The sequence below is a fragment of the Rhinoraja longicauda genome, chromosome 23, assembly GCF_053455715.1.
Source record: "Rhinoraja longicauda isolate Sanriku21f chromosome 23, sRhiLon1.1, whole genome shotgun sequence".
In the NCBI taxonomy this organism is placed as follows: domain Eukaryota; kingdom Metazoa; phylum Chordata; class Chondrichthyes; order Rajiformes; family Arhynchobatidae; genus Rhinoraja; species Rhinoraja longicauda.
This window is the reverse complement of record NC_135975.1, coordinates 22,892,644-22,906,516: the sequence shown is the minus strand read 5'-3', so window position 1 is coordinate 22,906,516 and position 13,873 is coordinate 22,892,644. Positions and strand designations below refer to the sequence as shown.

Sequence of the window (13,873 nt, the reverse complement as noted above, 5' to 3'; positions counted from 1 at the left end):
ACTCAGATGTCTAAGATAGACACAAAGTGCTGGACGCCCTACCTCCAGTCCGCCCCACCCCCCCCCCCCCCTCTACTTCCTAAGTTATGTTGCAACATTATTAAACACTGGCATGGCAGCAGCTTCTGCACAGTGTTCAGGTTGAGGTACAAAGAAAGAATGGTGCAGAAATCTAAGGAAGAGTTAAAGAGATTTACTCGAGTTATCCAGGACCACCCCAGGTTACAGCAGGGTTCTATTCCCAAGAACTGTTCGTAGCCCAAACAGTTCGCAGGTCAGAAATTAGGCCTCTCGACAATATATTTAAATAAAAACAGAGGCCAACCAAGGGCCACATATCGTTAAAACAGGGCTTTTAATTCAACCATTCAGATTTCTCTGCAACCTAATATTGCCACAAGCAAGTTCCCCCCCTGGGAGAAGATGCCTGCAGCAGTCAGCAGATCCATCCTATTAGTGCCCCGAACGCTCGGTCAAATGCACGGGCTGTTCATAACCTGGTGAGGACCTGTACCAAGAATGAGAGATTCAGGTAAATGAGGAAGCCAGAGAAGCAAATCACTCTCCTTAAAATGCAAAAATCTGCCACAGGCAATGATGGTCTAATTCTATACTGCTATCATTGAGTCTGTCCTCACCTTCTCCATCATGGTCCGGAGGCAAGCACGACATCCGGAGGCTGCAACGGATCCTTCGATAAGCTGAGAAGGCTGTTGGCTGCAACCTTCCCCCCATTGACGAACTGTACACTGCAAGGGCCAGGAAGCGAGCGGGCAAGATCATCTCTGACCCCTCTCACCCTGACCACAAAATCTTTGAAGCACTTCCCTCTGGAAGGCAACTCCGGACTGTCAAAGCAGACACAGCCAGACATAAAAACAGCTTTTTTCCTCACGAGTAGTAGTTCTACTCAATAACCAAAGTCTGTAGTCTGTTTTTTGCTCTGGTTTATTTTCCCCCACATGTTTAGACCGTAATGTTGGATCCTTATTGTTTTGATGTGTTTATGCTTTATTCTTAATTGTTAACTGTATGTTTGTGTTGTCATTTGTGAGCGGAGCACCAAGGCACATTCCTTGTATATGCACATACTTGGCCAATAAACTTATTCATTCATTCAAATTAAGAGAAGATTTGATGGAATTGTGGAAAATTATTAATAGTTCCCAGTGACAGAAAGGTAGTAACCAGAAAAAAACAGATATACTGTAGGTTTTGGCAAAGGAACCAGGGGAGACAAGATTAGAGAGAGCAAGTTGTGATGATCAAGAATCACTGTTGAAAATGCACATTAAAACAGCTCCATAAATATGTTAAAAGTAATAGATGTATTATGGAAGATTAATGTAATGTATGAAACCCCAAAGTTATAGGGGGAGATGTGATGTTTGCAACGTTTGAATTCATCATCAACATGTAAATACGAGCGCCCTCTAGAGGGCAGGCTTTTCATTAAATAAAGGAGACGACTTGCAGATCTCATGATGTCTCTTCATCGTGCTAGTCACAACGGAGCCATACCCGGACTTTACATGGTGTCAGAAGAAAGAAAATGGCGGGACTCAAGCCACCGGGACCACCCTCCATGCAAGGGCACTTAGTCAAGAGTAATGAGGACTGGATAAGGGTGTTCCTGCTGTGCGAGATGGCAACGGACCTGACGAGTAGGCCACAATGGATTCGGTGTGCGACGTTACGCCACGTGGCGGGGCCAGCCGCTCAGCAGATTTATGGGTCCTTTCAGTTCACCCCGGAGGAACGTGACAAGATAAAATCACCAATGAGGGAGGCCCGACCCGTCAATGAGGGAGGGCCAGACCCACTCAATGAGGGAGGGCCAGACCCGTCAATGAGGGAGGGCCAGACCCGTCAATGAGGGAGGGTCAGACCCGTCAATGAGGGAGGGCCCGACCTGTCAATGAGGGAGGGCCCGACCATCAATGAGGGAGGGCCCGACCTGTCAATGAGGGAGGGCCCGACCCACTCAATGAGGGAGGGCCGACCCGTCAATGAGGGAGGGCCCGACCCGTCAATGAGGGAGGGCCCGACCCGTCAATGAGGGAGGCCAGACCATCAATGAGGGAGGGCCCAACCCACTCAATGAGGGAGGGCCAGACCCGTCAATGAGGGAGGGCCCAACCCACTCAATGAGGGAGGGCCAGACCCGTCAATGAGGGAGGGCCCGACCCGTCAATGAGGGAGGGCCCGACCATCAATGAGGGAGGGCCCAACCCACTCAATGAGGGAGGGCCCAACCCACTCAATGAGGGAGGGCCAGACCCGTCAATGAGGGAGGGCCCGACCCGTCAATGAGGGAGGGCCCGACCCGTCAATGAGGGAGGGCCCGACCATCAATGAGGGAGGGCCCAACCCACTCAATGAAGGAGGGCCAGACCCGTCAATGAGGGAGGGCCAGACCCGTCAATGAGGGAGGGCACGACCCGTCAATGAGGGAGGGCCAGACCCGTCAATGAGGGAGGGCCAGACCCGTCAATGAGGGAGGGCCAACCCGCTGAGTTGCTCCAGCATTTGTGTCTATATTCTTGTATTTTAACATGATTTGTCGGTGTCTTTATTCTTTCAATATACGCTGAAGGAATTGTAAAGGGTGGAAAAAGCAAACAATGCAAGTTAACGTATACTCCGCTTATGTTTTTTTTTAAAATGTGATGCATGTTATCCAAGTGCAACAAATAATCTTTATTGCTATCGTGGCCTCGAATACGACTTGGTAGGGCTGTTGATTTTTAAGTTTTATAATTAGTGAGCAGTAAGCATCGCGATCGCTTTAGCCAAAACATGTGTGATTATCAGGAAAGGAACCCCAAAGTTATTGGGGGAGATGTAATGTTTGCAACGTTTGAATTCGTCATCAACATGTAAATACAAGCGCCCTCTAGAGGGCAGGCTTTTCATTAAATAAAGGAGACGAATTGCAGATCTCATGGGTGTTGGACGTCTCTTCATTGTGCTAGTTACAACGGAGCCATACCCTGACTTTACAATTAAAAACATTGCAGTGGTAAGGGAAAGGAGATGGGAATTGAGTTGGTTGAATAGTTCTACCAAAAAACTAGTATGGGACCAAGGGATGATTTTACTCTGTAAAATCTCACAAAATTATGAAAGCATGCTGTAGAATTTTCCTTGGAAAGAACACGAAAATGCTCCAATTTTTAAGATGCAGACTCAGAAAGTACTGCCCAGGGCTCCATGATTGAAAAAGGTCAAGAATGGGGACTTACAATTAAAAAAGTAATAGTCACCCAGATAAACAAAAGAAAACTTGAATATTTTGGTCAATGGGAAAAGCGACCATTTATTTGAGCAAAATGATCACAGTGAAAAAAATGCAAGGTCAAATGTTGGAGGCTGGATGTGACTGGGATTGAATGAGGAATACAAGTCAGACTGGCAATAGCAGTACTTGCTGTTGACTGTGGTTTAGAATTGTGCAGGCTCCTGATAAAAGAGTAACACAATAACTGAAAGAGACAACTTTTCAAACTTATATTTCCTCCTCAAAATTATGTAATAAAGTGGCAAGGGGCAATCATTTATAAGTGGAAATTATTGCAAATGTATTTCACAGGGTCAGAATATAGGCTGATTAGTAATGCATTTAATGCTGATTATTAACACGGTCTTTAGACACTGGATATCTAAATGGAAAGCTGGAATCATCCACAGAGATTATATTTGATTCCTTCCATGGTACTCATTGCTACTGACAAGAAGAAGCAACTTGTAGATACTCTTCAGCAGTCTGAAGAAGGGTCTCGACCCGAAACGTCACCCATTCCTTCTCTCCCGAGATGCTGCCTGACCTGCTGAGTTACTCCAGCATTTTGTGAATAAATCTGCTTGTAGATACCCTTTCTGGCTGCTGTTTCAAAATAATTAGATTGATTCCAGAAATCAAAGATCCTCCTCGACAATATGCACTGTCTTGAAACCATCAAGTAATTGACTGCAACGATGGTTAGATTGGAAATAAATATATTGCTTTAATCTAAATGGTAACATTATTTTTGTCACTGATTTCAGTTTCTCTTATTAGTGTTCCATATATAATAGCAGGCAACTATACTTTGCATGATTTAAGATATATATTACCTGTTTTTCCAATATTTTCAATAGTATAAGCACATCAATTTGCTAGTCTGATTATGGTCTAATGAGCTGCACTTTCATTTTAAGCATTCACTTACAATGAAAATGAAATGTTTTGTTAAATTGAAACAATGTTTTAAAATCATAATATTGCTCAAATTCTTATGTGGTACTGTAATAGCAATATAATTCAAGCAATCTCACATTAAGCCCAAATAGTAATTTAAAGTGAAATTCAAAGATAAACATAAGAACATTGGATAAGACGTAGACTTTGCAGCCCATCGACCTTTATAAATACTGTATCCAGCAAAACACATCATATTTTTAAATGACTTCTTAACTTAAATCCATGGTTCAGATAGTCATGAAATTTCAGTCATTAGCAAAAAATGACTCTTGACGTAATTTGCACTGATATGTGCAAGACATCCATTAAACAATGGCTGTTCCATGTCTGGCAACTGTTATGTAACAGGTCTAATATTAACAGCTCCCACTACGTGTTAAAACAGTTTTTCAGGAAAATATGGATAATTTCACAAGCAACTATCCACTACAAGATTGAGGTAGTGGTTTCAATAAACCACATGGCCCAGTTACTAATATATGGAAATGTAATGAATGCAATATCTCAAGAAAGAGAAACAGAGTTGATGGTTCAGATTGAAGACCTTTTGTCGGAATGGCTTCAAACTGAAATATTAACTGTTTCTCTTTCCACAGGTGCTGCAAGGTGTTTCCAGAATTTTCTGCTTGTATTTCAGATTTGTAGAATCTGTCATTTACTGACTTGCATTTAATAAGCAGAGAATCCAGTGCCAGCAATTTATGGGTTTGATATTCCAGGATGTAATTTGCAATAGTATTTTAGCATAAGGGGCAGCCTATTTAACAAAGAGAAGGAGATTAAAAATCTCTGTAGATTTCCACTACTTAAACTGATCTGGTTTATACCAGGTAGCTGCTACATCGGGCAAATAAAACTAGCCTTTGCCAATACAAACAGAGCTTAACTGGCTATTTAGGGCACCATGCAGCTATTCAAGAACACCATTCACCCACCACTATCCACTGGCCTTCCTTTTGTAGTACTTCCTTTCCACAAATATTGATTTAAAAATAGAATTTAGTTCAGCATATTCTTTAGAGAACTTGAAACTACAGTCCAATTATGCTCTGAAGATGTAGCTCCTACTTTAAATAACCCTTCATTAAATACACACATCGATTGGTAAGGTTCAGGTACCTTGCAGTTGACTAGCAGATTGCAAGAAGAAAAAACTTGGGTACTTTGACAGAAGTCAAAGAACCTCTGAAAGTTGCTTACTAAAAGCAACCTTTTAGCCGCTTATGATACAGTAAATCATCGCCGACTGTTACACAAAGTACTTAATTTGACACACAACTTGCATCTAACCAACCTGGTGAAGACTGGTTTAAAACTGATGCTTCTTTGTCGAGCTGCCAGGAAAGAAAAGTCGCTGGCACGGGCAGAAATACGGCCTCCCTCAAGGAAGTGTCCTGGCACCCACCTTGTTCAATATCTATGTTAACGACCAGCCTATCCACCCCAACACAAGGAGTTTCATTTATGCAGATGACCTGTGTATTACAACCCAAAGTGCTGACTTCCTCGAGGCAGCTACTCTGTGTGAGGCTTTAGTCAACCTGTCCTCATACTACAAAGAGAATCACCTGAGAGCCAATCCATCTAAAACCCGTGTGCCTTCCACTTGAAGAACAAGTATGCAAATCAAAGGTAGAAGATCACATGGAATGGAGTCAGATTGGAGCACTGTGACAATCCAGTCTATCTCGGTGTGACTTGATCGATCTCTGAGCTACAAAGTCAGTTCCAGAAATGCTCTTCGTAGCAAGCTGGGTACCTCAAAATAGGGAGCAAATTCTAAAACCATTCAATCAACACCACTGGCTCTCTGCTTCTCCACTGCCGAGTATGCCTGCGCAGTATGGGAGCACCCATAAATAATCCACATGGAGGCACCTATATACAAGATAGGGACTGTACCTGATTCTATTAAAAATGATAAAGATGTGTCTACACATATGCACTACAGGCTTGGAAAGTTTCCCAGCCTTTCTTTGGGAGGTTGCACTTACGAACTTTAATAGAACAAGACCCAGAATCGGATTCTATCATATCATATACATACAGCCGGAAACAGGCCTTTTCGGCCCTCCAAGTCCGTGCCGCCCAGTGATCCCCGTACATTAACACTATCCTACACCCACTAGGGACAATTTTTACATTTACCCAGCCAATTAACCTACATACCTGTACGTCTTTGGAGTGTGGGAGGAAACCGAAGATCTCGGAGTAAACCCACGCAGGTCACGGGGAGAACGTACAAACTCCTTACAGTGCAGCACCTGTAGTCAGGATCGAACCTGAGTCTCCGGCGCTGCATTCGCTGTAAAGCAGCAACTCTACCGCTGCGCTACCGTGCCGCCCTACATTTACCTCGACTGAAACATGCTGGTAAAACAAAGTACCCAAGTTAAACTTTAATTTGAGGGAATTGTCAAACAATTTTCAGTTTATCATCATTTGAATAACATTTCCAAGGGTAGACAGTGAGAACATGTCCTGCCAGTCCAAACTGGAAGGTTATTTTTTACCAAGATTAGACGGCTGACCATTTGAAATGTAAAGCAGGACCATTGGAAGTTGAGGTTTAGCAAACAAATAGCTCATTCTGGAATTCAATGTGGGAAATAGGCCACATTCAAGTGAAATTAATTCTTCATTTATTTATAAATAATTTTTTCATGCAAAGAAGAACTGAATGGTTCAGCAAATACTTTGAAGGAAAAGCCAGCACTCTAATTTGTCATTAGGATGCTATTTTATTTTACGATGCAAGATCACATTACCTTGTATAAGAGCTGTGATTTGTTGCGATTTCTGTGATGGATGGTCCTTCAGAATATCTAACGCCGTCCAATCTTCTGTGTCTTTAATCCCAGCGTCAATTCCTGGGAAAACATCAACAGACCAAGTCAGAAATATAGGAGGCATTCAGATTCATATGTGGCTGAGTTAGGTTTTGAGAACGAACTAAACACCTTTCCCTTTTCATTGCCATTTCTTATGGAGATCATAGAACAATGCTAATCATTTATACCTTCAGCAGACTTGGTCATTTGGAAAGAGTTTTTCAGTAGATTATTTTAAACAGTTTTATTCATGTGTGAGAAGCATACACAGAATACATTTCTGATAAGCAGCGTTGTACAGCTGAATGTTAATGTTAAATCCAAACGAAATCAATATAAGCATCCTACAGAGCCGAAACAAACACATTATGCAAATACCACTTCTGTGAATTAATTGAACCAGGAAAATCTTTTATTCTTAACAAAAATTACTTTTTAATTTTTCACAGTAACATTTTTCTGAAGGTCCTGCTATCAGATGAACTCATGCAAAAAGAAAGCCTGGTGCACATGGAACATTTATGTGCAAATTAATCTATCTCCCAGGAGAAGACTAGGACAGGACATTGTCAGAATAAAGACTTTGGGTGGGGTTTGACTGGAAAGGAGGTTTCATAAACGGAGGTCATCTTGACATGACCTATTACTCTATGCAGTGCATAATATGCAGTAACAATTGAGTCTTTAGCCTGCGGGAAAATCTTGACATTTACTTGTCTGCATTTTATTCAAATATTGTGGTGCCTACAAAATGAAAATAAGATGTTAAGAAGCAATCAGAAACAAAAGCCTAAGTCAGTTTTTGGCTAGTTTATTACGTTATTGAACTTGCTAACTTCCTGCTAAATATTGTAATACATGACAAATAAATTCACTAAGGTACTGGATTTATAGAATCTTTGTGTAGTATTATATTGATCACATCATCAATTTAACAATTTTGCTTAATAATTCTCTCAAATCTTTGCAAAAGCATTACAATGATATTTTAAGCAAGTTATATTTATAGCTTCTCACAGAATCAATTGTATAGTCACAGCCCTCTATTCAACCCTTGCTCCCATCTAATCAGGCAGAACCCAATAGTCTCAACACATGAGGTAGTATCCTACACAACCAATTGGAATATATTTTCAGCAAGAATACTTATTGCTTGGCTGTTATCCTGATTTAAAATGTTGGGGTTACAGATTGTGATTTATCTACAATTGGAAGCCATTACCTGTTGTAATAATATAACTTGGTTCAGATCAATACGTTATTGCTTAATTACAAAGATTGTTCAATTGAGGTAATTATTTCTCCCTTCAGGAATAGCTTCCCAATAATTTAAGGGCATTCATCGAAACCACTTGATAAATATGCTTTTTTTTTTATTGAGGAAAATTTTGAGAGATTATTCGATTTGTGAATATAATTTGTACTTGTTTTTGAATGTTTAGTAAATTATAACTTTCCACAAATGTCCATCATGGAAGATCACTTTTTCTTGTTTTCATGTCTGAAACACATGGAAGCCCAACCAGGAAGACTGAGTTTGCCCAGAAATTTTGCATCATCTAGATATTTGGGAAATTGCATCAGCTATTATGTCACTACAAACAGTGCATCCATTTAGGAAAGATCAAAGCTTGCCACCTGCCTCGCCAAGACGGAATCATGTTGGAGAGAGAATGCAAGAGGAGACAATCATAACACACGAACAGCCCTTGGGAAACTGTGGAGATGGAGCAGCAATGTTGCCAGCCAAAGGGAGATAGAGCAGATCTTGGTCCAGTTCCTTTCCACATCCTGAGGCTTTCTCCATGCAATGAACCCAAGGCCTGTTTGCATTCCCCCCCCCAAAAAGAAGTTTTTATTTCCAGTATCTCTGGATTTTTTTAAATTTTCAGTCTAATTGGCTCTGGTCCACAACAGAGTGAAAATCAAAACTTAAGATCCTGGGGGAAAAAACAGGGCTTTTTTTCTCCTTTCAAACGAGAGTTTCGGACCCGACACATTAAGAAGGGTCCTGACCCGAAACATCACCTATCCATGTTCTCCTGAGATGCTGCCTGACCTGCTAAGCAACTCCAGCACTTTGTATCTTCTTTTGTCAACCAGCATCTGCAATTCCTTGTTTCTTTTGACACATTAACTGCTTCTCTTTCAGCAGATGCTCCCTGGTCTAAAGTGTGCTTTCAGCATCTTCTGTTCTTATTTCAATATCAAGCTGGTTGTCCTTGTCAAACTCACTTGGACCATTTCAGACACCTCTCTGCCCATGATGTGATTGTCCAGTAGCTGGCCTGTGGTTTGGAACTCTGGTTCCCAAACCTGCTCTTCAAACATCAACTTTACACACGTACATTGAGAAGATAAACTCTGCGTTTATAAAATGCCTCACTATACTGCTGGGACATTTCTAATGAAAGTGAAAAAAATGCAGATGCTGGAACTCTGACATGAAAATAGACAATAGACAATAGGTGCAGGAGTAGGCCATTCGGCCCTTCGAGCCAGCACCACAATTCAATGTGATCATGGCTGATCATTCTCAATCAGTACCCCGTTCCTGCCTTCTCCCCATACCCCCTGACTCCGCTATCCTTAAGAGCTCTATCTAGCTCTCTCTTGAATGCATTCAGATTTTAATAGTTTTTAAAAAATTGTAAACATGCAGCAGATGAGGCAGCATCTGTGAAAAGGTGAATAGTTAATATTTCAGGCTGAAAATCTTTCATCAGAACTGGGAAAAGAGTAAATGTTATTTAGTTGCACAGGGAAGAGGGTGGATGTGACAAAAGGTAAGCTTCTGATTTGGCGAGGCCAGGGTTACCTTCAGGCATAATGTGCAGAGGTCACCTGTTCATTGGATAATACGGGGAGTAGGAAAAAGAAAGAAAAACACAAGAAAAGGAAAAGTGGAGGTCGAGGGAGGGAGGGAGAGAGGGAGGGAAGGGTGAGGAGAGAGGGCGAGAGAGAAGCTCAAAGTTATATGAAGAGCCACATAGAATGGAAGCAGGACCTTTGGTCCAACTTGTTTATGCAATTGAGCTAGTCCCATTTGTCTGCATTTGACCCATTTCCTATCAGACCTCTTCGATCCATGCACCTATCCAAATGTGTTTTAAACGTTATAATTGTACCTGCCTTTACAGCTTCTTCAGGTAGCTCATTCCACATATGCAAAGGAGAAAGACTCAGCTAATATCAGACGGGTGACTTACTGCAAAAAAATGGCCAGTTCCAATACTTTCAAGAGTTAGATTTAGCTCTTAGGGCTAAGGGAATCAAGGGATATGGGGAAAAAGCCAGAACGGGGTACTGATTTTGGATGATCAGCCATGATCATATTGAATGGCGATGCTGGCTCGAAGGGCTGAATGGCCTACTCCTGCACCTATTGTCTATGTTTCTAAGTGAAGTTAAGTTATAGAATTTGATACTTTGTCCGTGCGGTGGAGAACAAAAATTAAATGCTCTTCCTCTAGCTTCTATTGGGCCTCAAGAGGCCCAATGCAGCAATGCAGGAGGCAACAGACAGAGGTCAGAATGGGGGCAGAATGGAGGATTAAAGTAGCAGACAACAGGGAGCTCAGAGTCACCTTGCATTACAACCATTAAACAATAGATGGAAGAAAATTGAATCAGATTAATGTGGATCAGTCCCAGGATCCCGAATGGACAATACCTTATTATAGAGAACAATATATTTTTGCCCCACATAAGATTGATTTCACTTTGGGATTTTACAGTATCATAGGTCACGTTATTCATTGTGGCATTTATTCAATAGAGGAGAAATAATTAATATAAAATAATTAATCTGTCTTTTTGCTGTTACAACATTTTATATGCTTCTGAGGCTAGTTATGATATACAATAAATAGTCTGATCCAGTTATTAGGTTCCAGGAACTCACAAACATCATCTCATTTCTTTGGCATTCATCCAAGAGAAACAATGTGCTGCTCACAAACAATCAACTGGTATCATAGCCCACTTATTTAAAGTGTTTTATGTATTTTATGACAGGAGCTATTTTATTATGACCTGGCTAACAGATTTCCTGAGGATGGTATTTACTTTAGAAAGCTATGCATGACCACCGTACTGATTCAAACTGACATTAGCAATGGCAAAAGGCATGAGGAGACGTTGAAATAAACATCCCTAAGCAGCAAACAGTGCTGCATTTTTGCCCTAACATTGCCCGCAACAACATTTATTTTGTATTTATTTTATACGCTGCATTTCATGTCTTTGAAACAGCTCCAAGGCAAGTTTGCTGAACATCATCTGTTTCAAATGCAGAATGTTTCAGTTTCAATTCCTGCAATGATGAATGTTACTTTCTTTTAAAAATCTGTCATTACATTAAGATTAGTTTATTGTCATGTACACCAGGGAGCAAGAAAAGCTCTTGTTCACATGAGGCTCGTATCAGATAGTAATGATATATCAGAGGTAAACGTATCTGATAGTAATGATATATACACAACAATAAATACTCACAACAGTAACAGTAGAGTGGTGCAAGATTGTAGTGCAAAATCTGAGCAGTGCAAAATTTGAGTTATGCAGAAGAATATTAAAGTACAATAAAAGAATAACCAAATGAGGTAGAGTTAAAAGTAAGGGTACGTGGCAGCACAACCAGGAATGGGATGTGAAAATGGTGATTGGTTCAGGAGTCAGATAGCAATGGTGAATAAGCTATTCTTAAGTCAGATCATCCAAACTGTATCATTTCCTAGCAGGTATAAGCAAGAAAAATGAATGGCCAAGGTGACAGGCATCCTCGCTGACACGTCCAACCTTCCTGATGTAAAACACCTTGATAGGAACTGAATGGAAAGAAGTGACAAGCCTGTGATGGACTGGGCTTTCACCTCTCTCTCTGTGGGCTCTCAGGCGATTAAGAGCAGAGCAGTTGTCACCTACGTTGAGATACATCCCATCAGATTACTTCCTATCGTGCATCTGTAGAAGTTTGAGAGAATCCTCGTGAGCATCCAAAATGTTCTTAAAGCCTAATGAAGGTAAATACGCTGATGCGCTTTATTGATCTTCACATATGATGACCATTTGAAGGCACTGGGCCTGCACTCACTGGAGTATAAATGGATGAGGGGATACCTCATTGAAACTTACCAAATAGTGAAAGGCCTGGATAGAGTGGATGTGGAGGGGATGTTTCCACTTGTGGGAGAGTCTTGGACCTGGGGGCACAACCTCAAAATAAAAGGATGTACCTTCAGAAAGGAGATGGATGAATTTCTTTAGTCAGAGGGTGGTGAATCTGTGGAACATAATGTTGAACTTATGGATATTTTTAGGACGGAGATTGATAGATTCTTCATTAGTACGGGTGTAAAGGTTATCGGGAGAAGGCAGGAGAATGGGGTTGAGAGAGGAACATAGATCAGCCGTGTTTGAATGGCAGAGTAGACTTGCTGGGCCAAATGGCCTAATTCTGCTCGTATAACATTAATATTTACGAAGGTAAATACGCTGATGCGCTTTCTTGATCATTTCATCTGTGTAAAGGGACTAGGTTAGGTTGCTGGTGATATAGATACCTGGTAAATGGAAGGAAATGTTATGACCAATTCTAACTGACTGAGTGTGTAGAAAACAATTGAAGTTGCTGGTTTTTACCGAACTGTTATATATAGCTGACTGAGGTCAGCCTGTCAGGAAGTTCAGAAGCCAGTTGCAAATAGAGGCCCTAAGGCTTAGGTCCAGAAGTTTAAGGAAGTGCATTTTGGATTTATGGTGTTGAAGCTGAACTGTACTTAAAGAATAGCATCCTGACGTGTGTTCTCAATGTCAAGGTGATTCAGGTATGAATGTAACGCAAGAGAGATGGCATCCTCCATAGACTTATTTTTCCTGGATGAGAATTGCAGGGGTCTAGATTGTCTTGAAAACTGATGTATATTGGGTCATCAGCATTCTTTCAAACCACCATAATAGTTGGTGTTAGAGCTACTGGGCAGTAATCATTGAGACAGGTCACATTTTTTTGGGGGGGGGGGGGGTGGGACTGGAATAATGGAGGTTTCCTTGGGACAGGAGACTGGTGAAATAGGAAGTTGAAGTCATGAGCAAAGACTGTAGCCATTTGATTGGCGCATGATTTCAGAATCCTTCCAGGGACTCCATCCCAGCCAGTTTGCTCTCGGGAAAACAAATCTGACTTTTGCCACCAAGACGTTTGGGACAAAGCCAGCAGGGGATGGGGTGATGTGGCTGGGTAGAGCTCTCACAACAGACGCATTAAGTTTATCCGAGAGAGATAAACTTATGAGAGGAACAGATTGAGTAGATGCACAGAGTCTCTTGCCCAGTGAAGGTGAATCAAGGACCCAAGGACATAGGTTTAATGTGAAGGGGAAAAGATTTAATAGGAATCTGAGCGGCAACTTTTTCACACAAAGGGTTGTGGGTGTATGGAACAGGCTGCCAGAGGAGGTAGCTGAGGCGGGGACTATTCCAACATTTTTAAGAAACAGTTAGACAAGTACGTGGATAGGACAGGTTTGGAGGGCTATGGACCAAATATAGGCAGGTAGGGCTAGTGTAGCTGGGACATGTTGGCCAGTGTGGGCAAGTTGGGTGAAGGGCCTTTTTCCACACTGTAGGACTCTGAATGAGGAAATTTATGAGAAGCATCGTTGTCAGTGATCGCTCCCAACTTCGACTTGCAGACCTCACCAGTATTGAGGTCCTGCCAGTTGATTGGTATCCATTTGATTGAATTAGGCTTCCAGCTTGTTTTGGAAGTCTCTCTTGGCATCCCTGATAGCCTTGC

The 13,873-nt window shown here is 41.5% G+C and overlaps 1 protein-coding gene across 8 annotated transcripts in view; it reads right to left on the bottom strand.

Moving 5' to 3' along the window:
• Positions 1 to 13,873, bottom strand: part of anks1b (ankyrin repeat and sterile alpha motif domain containing 1B) — a 647,894-nt gene that overhangs the window by 346,959 nt on the left and 287,062 nt on the right. For all 8 annotated transcript variants that reach the window (XR_013548787.1, XM_078419858.1, XM_078419856.1 and 5 more), the window contains one exon: positions 7,012 to 7,113. Coding sequence is in view for 7 of the 8 variants with exons in the window: in XM_078419858.1 (XP_078275984.1) it covers positions 7,012 to 7,113 (102 nt within the window). In the remaining variant the exon portion in view is untranslated. The remainder of the gene's footprint in view (positions 1 to 7,011; positions 7,114 to 13,873) is intronic.